General features: G+C 37.3%; 1 protein-coding gene across 2 annotated transcripts in view; it reads right to left on the reverse strand.

Annotated features, from left to right (window-relative positions):
• Window positions 1-1,053: 1,053 nt before the first annotated feature.
• Window positions 1,054-12,115, reverse strand: part of SEL1L3 (SEL1L family member 3) — a 37,458-nt gene continuing 26,396 nt past the window's right edge. For both annotated transcript variants that reach the window (XM_063157746.1, XM_063157744.1), the window contains exons 17-24: window positions 10,861-10,944; window positions 8,468-8,558; window positions 8,272-8,356; window positions 6,457-6,566; window positions 5,064-5,191; window positions 3,226-3,328; window positions 3,059-3,131; window positions 1,054-2,277 (exon numbers count right to left, since the gene is read on the reverse strand). In XM_063157746.1, the coding sequence (XP_063013816.1) occupies window positions 2,168-2,277; window positions 3,059-3,131; window positions 3,226-3,328; window positions 5,064-5,191; window positions 6,457-6,566; window positions 8,272-8,356; window positions 8,468-8,558; window positions 10,861-10,944 (784 nt within the window). In that variant the 3' untranslated portion in view covers window positions 1,054-2,167. The remainder of the gene's footprint in view (window positions 2,278-3,058; window positions 3,132-3,225; window positions 3,329-5,063; window positions 5,192-6,456; window positions 6,567-8,271; window positions 8,357-8,467; window positions 8,559-10,860; window positions 10,945-12,115) is intronic.

The raw sequence follows: 12,115 nt of genomic DNA on the forward strand, positions 1-12,115 counted from the left end.
GGGCTTTGGTTTGGCTACATGTGACATTTGTAGCAAAATACACCTTTAATGTGTAGCTAACTATAAGCAAGAATTGCCTTATGCAGGCCCAAACAGTATTTTGTGAACATCTAACTGTGCATGCCATTTGCTACCTAACCTAACACTGTGCCTATGTTGTGACATTTGTCTGCTTGTCTTCAAGGGCTATACTTGACTTTCTGCAATGCTTCTGGGTTTACCATCTAAACCTGCTCCAGTTTAATACAGCTGCACAGTCTTCTTCTATTAGGTGACAAAAATGCAATTGAGAGGGCTCTTGAAATAGCCAAACTTTGTGTTAAGGAATTTGATATACGCAAATTTAGCTGCACAAGTTTTTGCAACTCAAAACAGACTCAAAAATAACAGGGAGCATTTGCAATGGATATCAAATACACATAATCTAACCCCAGTGAGCACAACAGTTTAGTATGTAAAAGTCAAGCTCCCTTCTCACACATTAAAATACCTGCCTATACATAGAAAGAACAAAATCTGTATCTAGAACTGTACTAAGAACAAAAAGTATTGTTTGCACAGTTCTTGATCAAATAAATGAAAAACTTGGTAACATGACACACAATTTACTTTCACAGAGGGAGGGGGAGGAGCTTCAACATCTTCATTTTTATCCCATGACTTGTCAAGGGAGCCGCTGCCTCAAAGCATCAACTCTTCTCTCAACACTTTTGAATTTTCAATTTTCTGCAGGTGAAATATGCCTTGATGATATGTATGTATAGACATTTATATATAAAAAACCTCTCTTGAAGGTCAAAGATTTTTTTTTCCTTTTAAATCATTCTTTTCTTACTGAAACCTCCTAAACTTTGTTCTTTTGTTTTGAAAAACAAAGCAAAATATTCCAGGTTTGCTCTGTGAGAAGACTGTATTCCTCAAAGAAAGAGAAAGCTGATTGTGGCATTTGAAGCTAAGAAAACTGACATGTAAATAATGATCTTGAAAGACTGCAACAGCAACACAGTATTTCATCCAAGAGGTGGCTTAAAAGAAATTCCTTCACATACAGGCTGAATTAAAAAAATATTTTTATTTACAAGAGTAAATAATGTAGTGCAAGGCAAGTGGATTTAACCCTCAATAATGCATAGATTGATGCAATTTATAGACTGAGATCTACATCATTTTGCAGAGGTGACTGCACACCTGCTGTAAAGGTTAGACCCTTCCTACAGCTGCTTTACAGAGAACTTTAAATCAGAAGGTATTTGCACTCCATACATGTTATCTGTATGTCCCATCCAACATTTATCAAATACACTGTCACTTAAATGTGTCTTTTAGAGTCATTACAGAACACGAAATAAATCCTTGCCAGTGTTATCTACAGAAGAATACAAAAATAATTTTTGTTCACTTTGTGTCACCTGATCACACTTGAATATTCTTTTATTTATTCATTGGGGAGCTCCTTTCTCTAATCAGTGGCTCTTGGCAGGAAGAGAAACATTTTTGTTGTGTCCACCAGAAAATGTGGATACTTGTAAAACTTTGACTAAAAGTTAGCCATAACTAATATGTTATGAAGATGTTGCAAATATTCCTGGTGTTTTTTCTTTCAAAACAAAACACTTTTCACATTGAAAAATCAGCATGGAATATAAAATGCCAAAAACCACATTTTTACTATTGCACATACTGGAGTCCTGACAGGTTTCCATGGAACTTGGAAAGTATTGGTGACTGGGTTTTGCTTTTATGTAATTTCAGTGATTCAGACTTGGAAAACTTTGCTAATTTCACCAATAAATAAGCTCAAATGCAGTAAAAGCAATTTAATAAGAGATTAGACATGTAAGTAAAACCTCATTAAAACCTGTGGGATGCTTGCTTATGTTTCAATTAGGCACAGACTTTGCAGGCTTCCTTCCAGGTCCTTCCATGACATACAGTATGATCATGTGTTGGGTATAGTGAGATAATCTGCATCATCTGTTTGGAGTTAAATAAATTATAGGGATGGTTTTCCTCTGTAGTGGAGAAGTCAGATCAGTGAACTTCCCTACAACTTCAGCTGTTGGACTGCATTATTAATGCCAGGTACAGGGTTGGTTGCCAGTTCTTAGATTCGTAGTTGTTCATATCCTGTCTTCCCAATGGATGTCAACCTTAAGACAACTGCACTTCAGCTGGTGACTAGAGGACTCTGAGGGTTTGACTCCTGCTGTGATAAATCATTTGAAAGAGTAGGTTCATCTTGCTGTACTGCTCTGGTAGCATCCTCACTGTCATTCCCTAAGGAGGAAGGGACATCATGTGAGAATGGTTCTGATCTTCTTCCAGGAGAATTAAAAGCTTCAGAAGAATTTCAAAAGAAATTATTTAAGAAAACCCCACTGTGTCTAGGAAGTCTATTAGTTAATATTTAAATATTACATGGATGTAAAATTACATATAAAGATAATATTCAAAGTTTTGGAAATACTGAAAGAAGATCTATAACTATATACTTCATAAATTTATTGCATGATTCTAAATTAATAACTAGTAGGAAAAGAAAGCAGGATTTCCCAATTATTATGACAGGTTCTGTAACTCCTGACTGAATGCATTTTCTGATTCTGTTACTGGTGTTAAGAGTCTGAACTGACTCTTACTAAGTTACTCAGATGTACCAGCTCTTGGAACCCCATTTTTTCTCCCACCTTGCGTCTGAAGAGATCCAATCCTATGAAACAGGAAACACACTTTGACTGCATATTGCAGAGACTAGACAGGGAATCAAAGTCATATCATTACTGTAACAGTATTGCATGTTGAGAGATGGGGAATAATCACATGCAGTTAGGGCTTTTATTAAGAATCTCCTTTAGCAAGAGAAGTTCCTTAGTAACCAACAGGGTTTTTTTGCTTTGCTTCATCTACTACTTTTTAATGATCAAAAAAATGACTTATATGCTAAAGAAGTTCAGAGGTACTTCTATAAAATCAAGACTTCTGGTTTCATTTTTGAAGGTTTTTACTGACCTAAAAAGATCACTCCTCTTTCATCAGTTTTAATATGGCACATACTTACCAGACAAGGACTGAAAAGACTGCACTGCAAATGCAACAAGAATTGATAAGAGAAAGGTTCCCATGAAGTAGATCTGTGACAATAATTTAAAAAATATAGTTAGAGCAGTGCAAAGCCAAGCTAAAGTTCCAAATGAGCTGTGCACGTAATAAAGGGGCAATACATACCAGAGTAGAGTGTAAAACATTGTTCCAGAGAACTCTCATGTAAAAATAAAGCAATGCTAATGAACATGGGCTAATTGTTTCTTGGTTACTATTATTCCAGCACCTACAACAAGAAGATAAAAACAACTCATTAGTCCTCCCCCACAGTTTTGTGGCATCAATCATCTGGGCCTCTCAAATGGGTTTGCAGAACCAGTAAATCAGAAAAACAAATGAATATCATCATCACTATCTCACAGATGGTGAAGCAAAAATTCAGAAAGATACCAGCTTAAACCTATTAAGCACAGAATACCTCACCCTAGAAATGTGTCTTTTTATTTTCTTACTAGTCAACAATGGGTCTAAGCATCCAGGCTACACTTTCAAAGCAGTCACAGAACAAGCTCTGAGTAATGTGACTCAACAGCAGAAGGACTTGATTTAAAATTAGATGTACAAAATTTAGTTGCCTACACAGAACACTGGTGCCAAAAGTCCTTTAGAGACAATGCTGTCTAATAGAATGAAGTCAGAGCTTGAAGAGTGTTTTAGGTGACTAGCACAAGGTACCCACCTCCTGTGGGGTGAGCTGAGCAGCTTTCTTATTTCTATCAAGTAGGACTTCACCTACCAGGGGAGTTTAGACAGCTAAATCACAGACATCTATTTTAAGCTTCAATTGATTCTTTTCTACAAAGCTAAGGAAAGAGTGATGATGTGTGTATATATATATATATATATATATATATATATATATATATATATACACATACACCTTTTCTACGTAAATTTTGTTGTAAATATACATATAATTTAAAGTCATAGACTGTGTATATGTATATATATAAAAATATAGAAAAGTATGTGCCCTTTTGGACAAAATTGTATGATGATGGGAAAACCCTTCAGCACTGTCAACTCTGGAATTACTCTCACAGCAAAGCAGGTGATTCAGCCCAAGTGAAGGCAGAATTCAGACTCAAGCTCACAACCCCAGATGGTCCAGAACTCCAATGTATCTCACTAACAGTTTCATGTCTACTGGAAGCAATTTAGGGTACAAGTTCAGTCTAACTGCAGTGAAGAACAATTTCAGCAGATTGTTGGTGAAGAGACAAATGAGCTTTCAACGTTGGTGTCATCTCCACCTTTCTGGGTTCATTGAGTGGCAAAACAGATGATAAAGCACACATTCATCATTCACAGCCTCATGTATTGAGCATTAGCTCCCGCTTCTTCAAATATTTGAAAGGCAATTCCACAAATTCACCAAATATTGTGTAAGCTTCACATTCCCACTGTGCCTTCCAACACCTGTTGCTTTACCTGGGTAAAGGAAACCCAAGTTCTGTACTGGAAGCAGAGGACACTAGGTGGTTTGTCCATGAATAGTGCTGGCACAGGTCATTCAGGCAGCAGACCTGTAACATTCTCAGATATCCAATATTCTGTGCCACCATATTTGGACATATTTGCAGAATCAATAGGGAGGATTGCTGTTATCCCAGTGACATATTTTTAAGTTCTGTATTAAATTATGCTACATTTAAAATTCAGCTATTGGTTTGGACTGCATACAAATCACCAGTGTCTAACTTAGGAAATGAAATATATTGAACTGGAAAAGACCTCCTGGATTATTGAATCCAGTCCCTACTATTTCAGGTAACCACATATAATCAGGTAAAAACTGAAATATAATTAGGGAATTTAAGAATTTTAAGTATGTTGACCGTAACCTGCCTTAAATCACAAAAGTGAACAAAGTTAATAATTACAGGAGGTGCTGTCCTCCAGAGTAAATGTTACTCACGTGGAAAACCAGAAGATGCTGATTAAGGGTAAAAAAGACTCACCTGTAATAGAGCTCCTGAAGAAGTGATGTATTACTAGAATGCAGTGCTTGATCAATTTCCAAGTGATCCAGAATGTAGGAAGGTATGGAGTTGCCCTCTTCCATGACAAGGGCCAAATTGAAGAAACCCTAACAGGGAAAAAATGCACACCTTTGAAACATTAAATTTTCATATCTGTATTTAAGCACCAAGTATCTAAATAATTATAACTATCTTCCCTAAATTTGTTAGTATAATGTGATATTCACTGAATAATTATGAGAGCCTTTTCTCCTAACCATACACTCAGGTAAGTACTGAAAATGCCAAAGAAACATTCAGATGTTGTGACACTCTTTTCTTAGCTCTTATCTTTTTCCAGATGGTTTCTTTCTCATTTTGAATTGCTCTTTAAGTCCATTCACCATACCAAACTGACATTTTTTTCTCCTAGGGAAATACAGAGTGAAGCAGAAATGGATTTCTATTCTGTTACTGTTCCATTCCCCTTCACATAGCTCCACAGATCAACAGAATCTGAGTAGTGAAATTGAGAGCAGAAATTTCCTCAGACAATTGAAGTCCTTAATCTTATGGTTTTGCTTATTTGGGCAAGTCTTAGGCAACCCCGTGTCTCTTCAGAGTCATGAAGATGAACACACATGACACATTTTACAGGATTCCCTATCACTTTGATTTTCATACTTTAAAGTAACTATTTATGCATCTCTTCTTTCCTTTGCTAGTTTAGCAGTAATGTTTTATCCTAATAACCTCAAAACAAAACCCACCCATACCTTTGACAAGTTCATATACAATACCCCATCTGGGGATATTGCCATAGGGACAGGGAGAACAGAATATTGCACCCAGCAGACTCCTGTTCTCTCCTGAGAACAGGAAACTCAGTGGTGAAACACTGCATGTCTTTGGTAATGTGACATGGTGTATTCTTTAATTATAAAGCATTTTAAGATGAAACCTTTATTAGGGAACAAAATTCACCCTTGGATTCACTTGGTATAATATACCAAGGGAAATGGGCTAGTCTTCTTTTTTTATCATAAAATGGGAGATGATAGGACTGGAATACACCTTAGTCTATTCATTCTTCCTCTTGCAATAGCAAAAATACTGAGGTCACAACTAAAACAATTGCATCAAGGTAAGGTAGCACCAAATTAGGCCATTTACCTTTAGCTTACAAAGCAGCCTAATTCTAAGACCATTAATCTATGCTAAGTTTATCTTCTATTATGAAACAGCAACTACTGACTCACGAGGTATTTTGAAATAATTGTAATCTATTCTAGCAGGTTTCTTTGGTGCAGATGAGGCCAAGCAGAAGAACCAGTCCCAGCTCAATTCTCTGATTGTTCCACACTCTGGTGTTCTGCCATGAGTGCAGACCCACCTGTGAATCCCCCTCCAAGGCAGCCTGGGCGTACATCCGCATGGACAGCTCCAGGTCTCTAGACTGGTTCTGGTAGCCATAGTAGTAAAAATCTCCCATCTTCAAATAAGCTGTGGAAGAAATCAGCAGAAGATAATTTAGATTATTTGCAGCAATAGAATTACCCAACTATTAATGTGATGGAGAAATTAACAGTAATTCTGTTTAAAGCACAATACTAAAAGACAAATGTACAATTTCTCTCTGGTTGTCTCTGTGGCCACTTTATATCAGCCTCCCACTGAAAATAATTATTCTTGATGAAATCTCTCTTGTTTCTCTATAAGGAATTTAATAAATGACATTGCTTTTACAAAATCTGAGGCTTGAGAGTCTTTACATTTCATTCCTTCTTCACTTGCTGAATCTGTCTTTGGACAACCTGAAGCCTTATTTAGTCAGATTAGCCCTACTAAACTGATGAAACTTAAAATCATGTCATCTATGTGTTTGGTCTGTACCTGACACTATGGTGGCTGAACCGTTCCCAAAAGTTAGAAAATGTTGCTGCTGATAATTTCATTAGTTTCAAATCCAACTCAACCCAGGACAACAGTAGGGATACAATTCTCCTGATCTAGAAGGGAGCAATGCCTAGCAAACATTTTACAAGCATCTTTCTGTGACATTGCACCATAATGAAATGCATCAAAAGAGAGGGCACTGAGCCAGACAGGAGCAAGCATGATGATCTGTGCTACTGAATTTAAAAACTCCTATGACTGCCTACACTTACCTGACCTAAGCTTTTCTCAAATAATTTGAAACTCTTCTACACTTAGGCTTGTGTGTCTACACAAGAAAATCCCACATGTTTTTACAGCGGGCTGAAATGGAATGACAGTTTTCTCCTATGAGTCTGACCTTCAGAAGTTTTTCTCATGTGAGCTTGTACCAGTGGATCTACCAAAGGGTCAACCAAACTACACCTTGCTAAGGTGTCTACAAACTCCTCAGGAAAGCTAACAGTGTTTGTCAGCTCCTCTGGCTTCAGGCTATATCCACGTGGTATTCAGTTTCCACACTCTTAAATTTCCCACACTGTGTATTTAAATGAATAGCACAAATTGTTTTTACACTCCACTTTTCCACATGCTTGTTACAAATGACTGTAAGACATTCAGATGTGAGACCGTCAGATCAATGTTTTCAAATATTCAGTAAAGTTTTCAGAGACACCAAAATGACTTAGCTATTGAAGCCCTAGATGTAGTAAAATTTAAGGCCTGAGGAATGTAACTGATTTGCAAATAGACCTTAGAGAATCCTTTAGCTCTCCAAGGTAAGCTCTACTGATGTTGATAAACTCTGTACCCTAAGAGGAAAACTAATAATAAATTAGATAAGGACTCCCTTAGCCTTTATTAGCTTCTCATGACTCAATTATGATATGGAAGTATATTTGCTTTTGGATTTTCTCTTTGATAAACCAAACAGCATGAGCTCCTAAAGTCACCTGCTTTTTTTTCTTAAACTTTGAGTCAACTGCTCAGACTCCTAAACATCTAGCCCTTCCTCAGGGCTTATTTTTTTTATTTGATTAAAATTTTACCCATTTAATGTAATAAAAAGGAAATTTTCAAAAAACCTGTGCTGAAATAAACCACTTTAATTACCTTTAATTACCCTGATATTCCTATCAAAACATGAATGATTAGCAGGAATTTATCTTCCCTCCCTCAACCTGCTTACTCACATAGAAGTTGTGACAAATGCAGCCCTTGAAATTTAAAAAAAAAGTAACCTTAAAATTTAGAAAAAATTCCTTATACATACCAAATGATGGAGCATTGACTTGAGAAACTGAGAAATTGTAGTACCTCCAGACACAATCAGTTGCTATGTATTTTCTTGCTAGGTCCTATAAAGAAAATAATTGATTCATTCATATCCCAGGTAAGAGACTAATGGCACACATTATCATTAACAAAGGGTCCTTTCAGGATAATGAGTTGTGCATTCATTTACTCACTGGTCTTTCTTCACAGATGTGTGCTAAATTTGACTGTGACACTTCAATCCCAGTTTCAGCTGCTAAAACGTAATGCAGCAGAGCTTCATGCCTAATATTAGATAAAATAAATTAATGAAAAACCTTACAAAAATAACATGTATTTTACTTACAGTTAAAAAAAACCCAAAAACACTAACCAAATGCATAAAATTGACTACGAGCAAAATGCTGGTACAAAGTTTCAGAGCAAGAGGCTGGGAAACCCATGCAACAGCGACATACACAGGCAATGCTTGGTGTAACCAGCCAGGCTGCATCTCAAAAATTTGCAGCCCTTTTTCCCCTTCATTGAAGCCACTGGCTCCAGTGTGTGTTTACTCTAAGTGCCAGACGGATGGGAAAGAAGAATTGACACTAAGCCCAATTCTATATTTAAATTTTTCAGATAAAACATTCTTAAAAGACTCTACTCAAAGAAAATCTGTAATTAACTTAGCCATGTATATATCTGTCTGTGTATATATGTTAGATATCTTAACTTAGCTGCCTATATATATCTGTATATATACCTGTGTATATATCTGTCTAACATTCACCTGTGTATTTCTTTGGTATGCTTGACCTTTCATTTATGTGACTTGTTTTTGTCTTGTCTTTTAAGACAGAGCTTTTTGAAAAAGAATTTCTCTCTTCATATTTTTGAATGTATGAATAGAAAACAGTCTCTGTCCCTCTAAGGACTTTATGTATCTCACTGACTGTAAAGCAAGTAGTAAAACTTAATATTGTATTTGCAGGATAGCAATTCAGTATTCTGATATAGATGAGAGCATCTCTCACATTCTCTGCCACTCATCTACTCTATACTATGTAGACTATGCATTAAAAATTAAGAAGTCTTTAAAATCATGTGTGTTAGTTTTAAAATCCCAAAACAATAAAAAACCACACTTGGTGTACTTTTTTCCTTCTGAAATTTCCTATTAAAGAGCAGTGCTGCTAATGATTTTATCCAAAACACAAAGGTAAAAACCATGGCAAGTTTCAGGGTTCAATGGCTTGTTTAACTGGAAGATACAGTCAAAATCCACATTTGACTTCAAGAGTAGCTGCTTAAGCCAAACCACTTCAAACCAAATTGTGAAAGCAGTTGCCCGTACAGACCTAGCAGGTGTGACCTCCTGTTATCCAGATACTTCTGCATGATTACAAATTATTCCTTGTACTTGCCCTGTAATAACATCTAGAACAAGAGAGACCTGGGACAACAGAAGGAATTCAAGGGAAAGCTGGGAAATTGAATGATCCTTAAGTGTCCAAGGGCAACTAAGAGAAGAAATTACATTTACAGCCTTTGCCTCAGTCTTTGAAGATCAACCTACCATAACAGACAGATGTGTAAAACATGTGTCTGCAAACAATGACTGAAGAACACAATACTTGGATGGATTGGCAGTGGAACAATTTATACCTATGCAATTTACACCCTGGCATCTCAAGTAGGACTCCAGGACATTTTCCCTCCTAGCTGTTGAGCCCAGACTTTCTGGAATCTTTATGCTCTACCTGTCATCTACTTGTGGACTGCAAATTGAGCTGGGCAGAGTCACAGGCTTGCACAACAGAACATGCTACAAAAATATCAACAGATTTTTCAGTGTTCAGAAGTGAGTTCAAGTCTAAGAAGAAATGTCTATGATGGACTGAGTGAAAAGACACTTCTAGGAATGGGTTATTCCAGAACAGTCCACTGACAGTTTCTTGTAGATCTCCCTAGCCTGAAGCACTAATTCAGTACTTACAGGGGGAAGCTGCAGGACTAAATGAGCCATTGTTTTGATCACATATGACAGTCTGATGTTTGCACACACAATATCTGATGGTCATGCCTACAGAGGCTGCTAAGATGGAGCATTAACCTGGACACTATTTTGAAACCTCTTGACTGGCTCATTGGATATTACAGCCCCCTATTATACTTATACAAAAGACAATACTAACCATACACAGAAAACCCAACAAATCTAATCCAGCAGCTGGACTTCTCATGACACAGAAATATACAGAAGAGAGAAGGTAAAATACAAGATTTGTAATAGAGAGAATAGTAAAAGTGAAAGGTGTTCCTCTGGTTAATCCAGTGCACATTACACAAATATTATGGAATGAGAACCACAGCTGACACAACTATTTCACACTACAAACCCCTTGTTTTTCACTTAATTCTGTCAGAACTGTTGACTTACATTTTGGGTCAACTCCTCCTTCCCTTTATGTCAATGGAGGTTTTGCAACTGATTTTTGTAGTGCTACTGCTTTTTTTTTCTTTGCAGTGATGGCCCATTATTAATTATTTTATCTTGCTATAAAGTAAGTGAAAATAGAAAATATACAGAACAGAAGAAACATACCATGAAAGCTCCAGATAAGCATTGAGAGCTTTTCTGATTACATGACCCAAGTAGCCATTTTTCTCTGCAATGTGTTTTGCCCAGCTGTGGAATAGAACAAACAAAAACTGAATGTTCATGGCTCCAGTAATGTTATCCCAACACATGTAGATTCAAACAACACAAAAGGGTATGAGATCACCATCTAACTTCTTCTGTAAGACAAACTCTGGGATTAAACAGTAATCACTGCATCAATCCTGTGACAATTGACTGAGTACATGTCGGAGTTTCATTTTTCTCTTCTGTTTTATGGTTGATTTATGTTTGCTGGTTGTCGGTTTCTCTTCCCGGCTGTTTTATGTCCGGAGATAGCTCAGGGATGCCACTTGCTCGGTTTCTCGGTTGTTTCAAAGAGTTGGAAAGGCCCAGAGTGGCCTTGGACAGCCCAGCGCTTCAAAGGACGAGGAGAGACTTCTGATCTTGTTTCGGTCTCAGTGTTTATTAATTGTTTATCTAAAAGATTTTCTTTCAGCCCGACAGAGGTCTGCACAGCAGTCAGCCATGGGCACACTCCCCAGCCTCCGGGGCGGTCACCTATCTTTATACTCGAAGTTACGTGTACAATATTTATGATTTTTCTCCAATACCTTCTACTCTTATTAACCGGTGCACTTTTAGTAAAGACCAATCCCAAAGTGCCACCATCACCACAGAAGATGGAGGCCAAGAAGAAGAAGAAGAAGGACAGGACACGCCCCAATTCCTCCATCTTACTTCTCTAGACCCCCCTGTACAGAAATCCTAAACCCTGTGTATTATACTCTAACTAACTTATCCCTTCACCATTCACCCAGTGAAATCCTCCCAGTCCTCATACAGGTGTCATCTCCTGTGTAGGATCAAAGTCCTGTCACCAGACACTTCTGGCAACATTCCAGGACTCCTGAGCCCCCCAAGGGTGGTCTTGGTCGCTCTGCACCCTCATCCTGAGGTGCTGAGATCCCACATCTCCCCCTTCTGTTTGCACCAGGAAAGCTTCTTTTGCTATCCGATTCATAGCGTGTTTTAAACATGCAAATATGCATGGGATAACAAGTATGAGGACTAGTAGAATTATTAAAACATAGAACTCTATTCTTAAAATTCCTCTCCAAATGGGAGAGATGTCAAAGAATTCTACCCTTAAAATTCCTCTCCAAATGGGAGAGATATCAAAGAATTCTACCATACATTTTGCTTTTGCTGACTAATAGGTATATTACCCCCATTGCTT

This window comes from Melospiza melodia, chromosome 5 (assembly GCF_035770615.1).
Source record: "Melospiza melodia melodia isolate bMelMel2 chromosome 5, bMelMel2.pri, whole genome shotgun sequence".
Lineage (NCBI taxonomy): Eukaryota > Metazoa > Chordata > Aves > Passeriformes > Passerellidae > Melospiza > Melospiza melodia.